The sequence below is a fragment of the Bidens hawaiensis genome, unplaced genomic scaffold (assembly GCF_021521415.1).
Source record: "Bidens hawaiensis isolate Kalapana, Puna unplaced genomic scaffold, B.hawaiensis_p1.1 tig00011541_1, whole genome shotgun sequence".
Lineage (NCBI taxonomy): Eukaryota > Viridiplantae > Streptophyta > Magnoliopsida > Asterales > Asteraceae > Bidens > Bidens hawaiensis.
The window spans coordinates 582,218-587,742 of record NW_027491903.1 but is presented as its reverse complement, the minus strand read 5'-3'; the positions used below and the strand labels follow the sequence as shown (position 1 = coordinate 587,742).

General features: G+C 37.5%; 1 protein-coding gene across 1 annotated transcript; it reads left to right on the top strand.

Annotated features, from left to right (window-relative positions):
• The first annotated feature begins 1,481 nt into the window (after positions 1-1,481).
• On the top strand, positions 1,482-5,236 carry LOC143538254 (SNF1-related protein kinase regulatory subunit gamma-1-like). Its single transcript, XM_077031850.1, has 6 exons — positions 1,482-1,696; positions 2,714-2,886; positions 2,994-3,179; positions 3,545-3,820; positions 3,904-4,064; positions 4,801-5,236. Exons 1-6 carry the CDS (start codon positions 1,525-1,527, stop codon positions 5,096-5,098), a joined length of 1,266 nt encoding a protein of 421 aa, XP_076887965.1. The 5' UTR covers positions 1,482-1,524; the 3' UTR covers positions 5,099-5,236.
• Positions 5,237-5,525: the final 289 nt, after the last annotated feature.

The following is a 5,525-nucleotide window of genomic DNA, read 5'->3' as shown; positions in this document are numbered from 1 at the left end:
TATTGTCACCAATTTATATGGAAGATATGAGGGATGATTATAACTTGCCAGAGTTCGAGTCCTTATCTCACCCGGTTTTACCGGCTCCTAGCTGTCGTGTCGTTTGGCGGACGTGGGGGTCGGTTTACCCGGGGAATCCCTCAATAGGTTGACCGCTAAGGGCTCCGTCCGTCCGGACTCATGGCCGGCTCAGGCTACCTTAAGCCAATGAAAGTCGCGTACAAAGTACTAGACGTTACTTAATTGATCGCTAAAAAAACAAATCAATAATAACACAAAATATTTAACCAATCAAAATATAACCATATTACTTTCACAATCCTTATCACTATAAAATTATTACATCGTTACTTTCCTCTTCCTTAGACTGAGGGGTGTGGGGCTTCAACGGGGGCGCTAGAGCCCCTCCGCTCGCGCCCCCAGGCGCTAACACCACACCACCAGGGCGCTAGCGGGGGCGCTAACGCGAAAAACAAGGCAGGCGTGACCCGGTTAGCGGGAGAAGAGAGAGAGCTGCACAACTTTTGATGATTTTTTGACCGTTGGGAGCCGAACAAACCAAAAAAAAATATTTTTCCTATATAATTATACCCCATTTCACCCATTTTTATATCAAAACTTCAAACCTTCACCCAAAATCAATTCATCTTCTCAACTTTTTTTTAAAAAAATGGCTGGAAATTGGTTCCCAAACCTTGATTCAGATTATCTTGACGACGATTTATGGTCGTCACCGCACCAACCGATGTTTTATTCGGAGCCGCAAGAATCATCCGGCTTTCAACCATCCAACACACAACCGTTTCTTTTTAGTACTTTAATTTTATTTTATTTTTAGATATTAATGTGTTTTTTTATTAATGTGTGTTTTTTTTAATAATTTATGGGTTTTTTTAATAATACGTTGTTTGAATATATTTATAAAAAAATAAAAAAAAAAATTTTGCTGGAGCCCCTCCACACTAGGGGCCAGGGCTCCAACGGGGGCTCCAACACCCCCTTATCCAGTTTCTCTCTCTGCCACACGTCATAATATTATTGGTTAGAGCTCTCACTAAAGCCCCCCACACCCCTTAGTCTTAAAAATATACACTGATTGCGTGGAAGTTCGGATAGGTATACACTCCTATTTCCAGGTCACATCAGATGTAAACTAAACATGTCACCACCCGGCGCACGTTAGCAACATCAGCCCTGCAGTCAGTGCATTATTAAAAACTCTCATGCATACGTGTCTGCCCCAAACAAAATTATAATTTTTGTTTTAAATCACCAAGTTTTGGATCAAGGTCCATCATGGATAAGATCAAGAGAAAAAGTCAACAAACATTGACTCTCATCCTCACCCTCCACGTGTCACAGACCACTAATCAAAACAACATCAACGGCTCCCATCTTATCCTTCAAAACCAGGCGCTGTACCGTAACATTTCCCGTCTGTGTGCGGGCGCCAATAATAATAATAATAATGCAAAACGAACTGCTGGTAGTCATCACATTTAGAGAGAGAGAGAGAGATCAAGAATGGTGGCGGAAGAAGAAGGTGTTAGTCCTCGGAGTCCAGAGGCGAAGCTAGGGATGGAGGTGGAGGAGCTGTGGGACGTACAAGAGTTACAGCTCACTCCTACCGAGAAGTTGAATGCGTGCTTCGAGAGTATTCCAGTCTCTCAGTTTCCTCATGCGTCGCCTTCACAAGGTTTGTTAGGTTTTTTTTCTTTTTTACTTTGATTGCACAATTCTGGTGAATATTTGCACCTGTCAGTTTAGATCGTTTTTTTATTGTTAATTCTGTTAGTTGATGCTTACCGCTAATTTTGTGCTGAATTATTAAGAGGTAGCCTCTGAATCATTCGTGTGTTTCTAAAACTTAACCACTAAAAGGTATTTTTAAGAGGTATTTTTTTTAGTGAACCAAACACACTCTTATCTCTTACCGGTTCAGATCAGTTCGGAGGTAGCCTCTTAATGGAATCATGAGGCTACCAAATAGCCTTTAGTTTGTTGTAATTTGTATCAGATTTTACTTGATCGGTATTGGAGTTACGAAATAACAGTCCAGTGTAGTTGCGTGTCTCCGATCGTTCGTGATATTTTGAAAACTGGCTTCATGTGGCCCGCAGGTTATATTTGGTGTGATTTGTAACTACGAATTTCATATAGTTGACTATGATTGTGTAGTGTGCTGGTGTGCTTCCGATGGTTTCGATATTTGAAAGTTGATTTGATGTTGACTCTGGTTTAGGTCAGATATTTAATTTTGAATTGATACATACTTCTTGTCATAAATTCAGAATTCCTAAATTTGTTTGCATGATTCGTCATTACAAAATTTATGAGAGTGATTTATTAATTCATATAATACTTTCGAGCAACTGTAGATAAAGCTTGCTATAGCTTCTCCCCTCATGTTTTCATATTTTACAAAATCATTGATTGGATTTTACAACTTAATTTTGATGTTCATGTGTTTGATCAACTATTTGTATTAGAAGAAAGAGGAAGATTATAAAAGAAACCTAATTGAATCATATCTTTCTGATTATGCTAGATAGAATTACGATAAACCATAACTAAGAATTTTGTTGTTCATATGTTTGATCAGCTATTTATGGTAGCATAATGAGGATATTTATGAAGGATACCTAATCAAAGTTATATCTTCCTAATTAAGAAAGAGATACAATAAACCCTTACTGATATCTTATAAATTCAGTTATTGAGATCAAATCAGATGCAAGTCTGGGTGAAGCGGTCCGATTGCTAGCCCAAAATAAAATTCTCAGTGCGCCTGTTGTGGATGTTGATGCACCAGAAGATGCTAGTTGGATTGACAGATATCTTGGGATGGTTGAGTTTGCAGGCATTGTTGTCTGGATTCTACATCAGGTTCACACACTTGATTCCTTAATTTTGAATAAATAGAAGGCTATAAAATGCTTCTTGATTAGTTACTAGATTAATATGTTATTATTTTTATTATATTACATGTGCAGTCGGAAAAGAATGATGGATTAGATGCATTTTCAAGCGCGATTGAGGACTCTATGGGCCCTGCAGTTGTTGCAGCAGCCAATGGGATGGGTTCTCCAAGATATAGAAGCTCACAGCCTGGATCTCCCAAGATTGATGGAAACTTTTTTGAGTTGTTGACTTCCTCTGATTTCTATAAAAACACAAAGGTTTGACTATTGGCATTCTTTCTTTTCTTCTTACATTTAGAGTGACAATACATGATAGGATAGTATTACTTGAAAATACATAATCAAGTATTGGGTTGTTATGTCTAGCTATTCAATAAACAGGTCGTGTTCGGGTCGACCTGTTTGGTTAAACAAGTTGCCTAGTTTAGCGAAACAGGTCAACCTACCAGCCAGTTTAACACGTTTGCAACTTGATTACAAACCATCAACTCCTGTTTTACTTGTTTAAATAAGTTGACAAGACAGGTTGTTTTTTGAATTACACAAATTAAAACCGCCAACCTGACACGATTGACGCCTTTATTTGATTCTCACAATTTTATTTTATTTTTATCAAAACACAGGTTAAGGACATTTCAGGATCGTTTCGGTGGGCCCCATTTCTTGCACTGCAGACATCAAACTCATTTCTTACCATGCTTTTACTACTCTCAAAGTACAGAATGAAGAGTGTACCAGTAGTTGATCTAGGGTCCCACAAAATAGACAACATCATCACACAGTCCGCTGTGATACACATGTTGGAAGAATGTGCTGATCTTCAATGGTTCAAAAGTTTGGGTTCCAAGAAATTATGCGAGCTCGGTCTTCCCCTCATGAACACCAATCAAGTTATTAAGGTAGACGGTTAAGTTTGATCTCTAACAGGTGAAAGGTCAAACTGGTTGAAAGTCAAAACATTCTAAATCATATAATTTTGCAGGTGGACGAGGATGAACCGGTGCTGCAAGCGTTTAGACTGATGAGGCAGAAAGGAGTTGGTGGTTTACCGGTGGTTAGTGGCGGTAATAAACCGGTTGCTAACATAAGCATTAGAGACATTCAGTTTCTCTTAATTGCACCTGAAATATACAAAGATTACAGGTTCGTTACATAATTTTGGATAAGCTTTATATTAATATATGGATATATAAAAACAGATCACAGCAACGTGTTTGAACTTATATAGTGCATTACATTTTGACAAGTTTTTAATTAAAGAAAAAAAATTGTATTTGAGTTTATTACACGGTTGGTCCATGTGGTCCTATCACATATTGCTGATTTGGTACATTATTAATGAAATTACATGTTTAGTCTAGTGATTTTCAAGTGACTAACTCAGCGATCCGGTCTTGGTTAAGGTTCTCTCTTTTTTTTTTTTTGAATTTTTTAAAGTGACTAAAATACCCCAATGATAAAGAATCATAGATATAAATATTATCTCTTTTTCAATTAATTTGTTAGGTTTCTATTTATTTGTTATTATTCGGGTATTTTAGCCATTTTAAAATTTTAACATAAAAAGATAGCCCTTCCAAGGGCGGGCCTATGTGTGCTATTTTGCTTATTAATCACCAGGTTAAAGGTGTAATTCTGTAAAGCATGTATCAAATCCGTAATATGGGTAAACCAAAGGGATTAACCATATAATTGATCTACTATATTTTAATAAAATGTAAAGTAGTTTTGTAGTAATAAAGAACATAACCAGAAGTCCAGAATAGAACCCTAGATATGTGAAGAAGGCAAATTAGCCCCCTCAAGTTTGACACCAGATATTAATATATTATCATCCAAATGTTTTTTTATTTTTTATAATCATGGGATTTGGGTGCAGATCCATCACGGCGAAGAACTTCGTCACGTCAGTTAAAAGGTATCTAGAGAATAACAAGAAGGCGTCACCGTTAGTAAGTGGCATGATTACTTGTAGCAAAGAAGACACACTTAAAGACGTGATCACAAGGCTTGATTCTGAGGAGATTCATAGGATCTACGTGGTGGATGATGAAGGGAATCTTGAAGGCGTGATAACGCTTAGAGATATAATATCAAGGATCGTGCATGAACCTCGTGGATACTTTGGTGACTTCTTTGATGGTGTGTTGCCATTACCCGCCAACAGTCGGGTTTGACCTTCTCACTTAATTTATCGGTTTTGGTTTTCCTAACGTGAGACTGTTTTGAGTTTGACTTGTATATATCTGAATGAATAAGTTATGAATAAGTTGTATCTGGTTGTAAGTTGTAACTATAAAGTGGTATGTAGTTGAGCTTGTACGTTTTCTACATCGTTATTTTACTATATACATATGAAGATTATATTGAAGACTATAGTGGGTCAGTGGCAGACCCACAGGGGTTGGAAATTTTGAGGGTTGGTTGTCTATTGCTGAATATTCGATATTAAATGTTTTGGTATCTTCCTGCTCTGGTCGAGTCAAATAAAAAACATAAAACAAAATTAAATTATAAATACTGTAGGTCCCCCGGGGGCGTCGCCGATCGATACGAGATCCGCACGAGGTCTAGGAGTGCGGAATCCTCCTAGACTCGTTTATT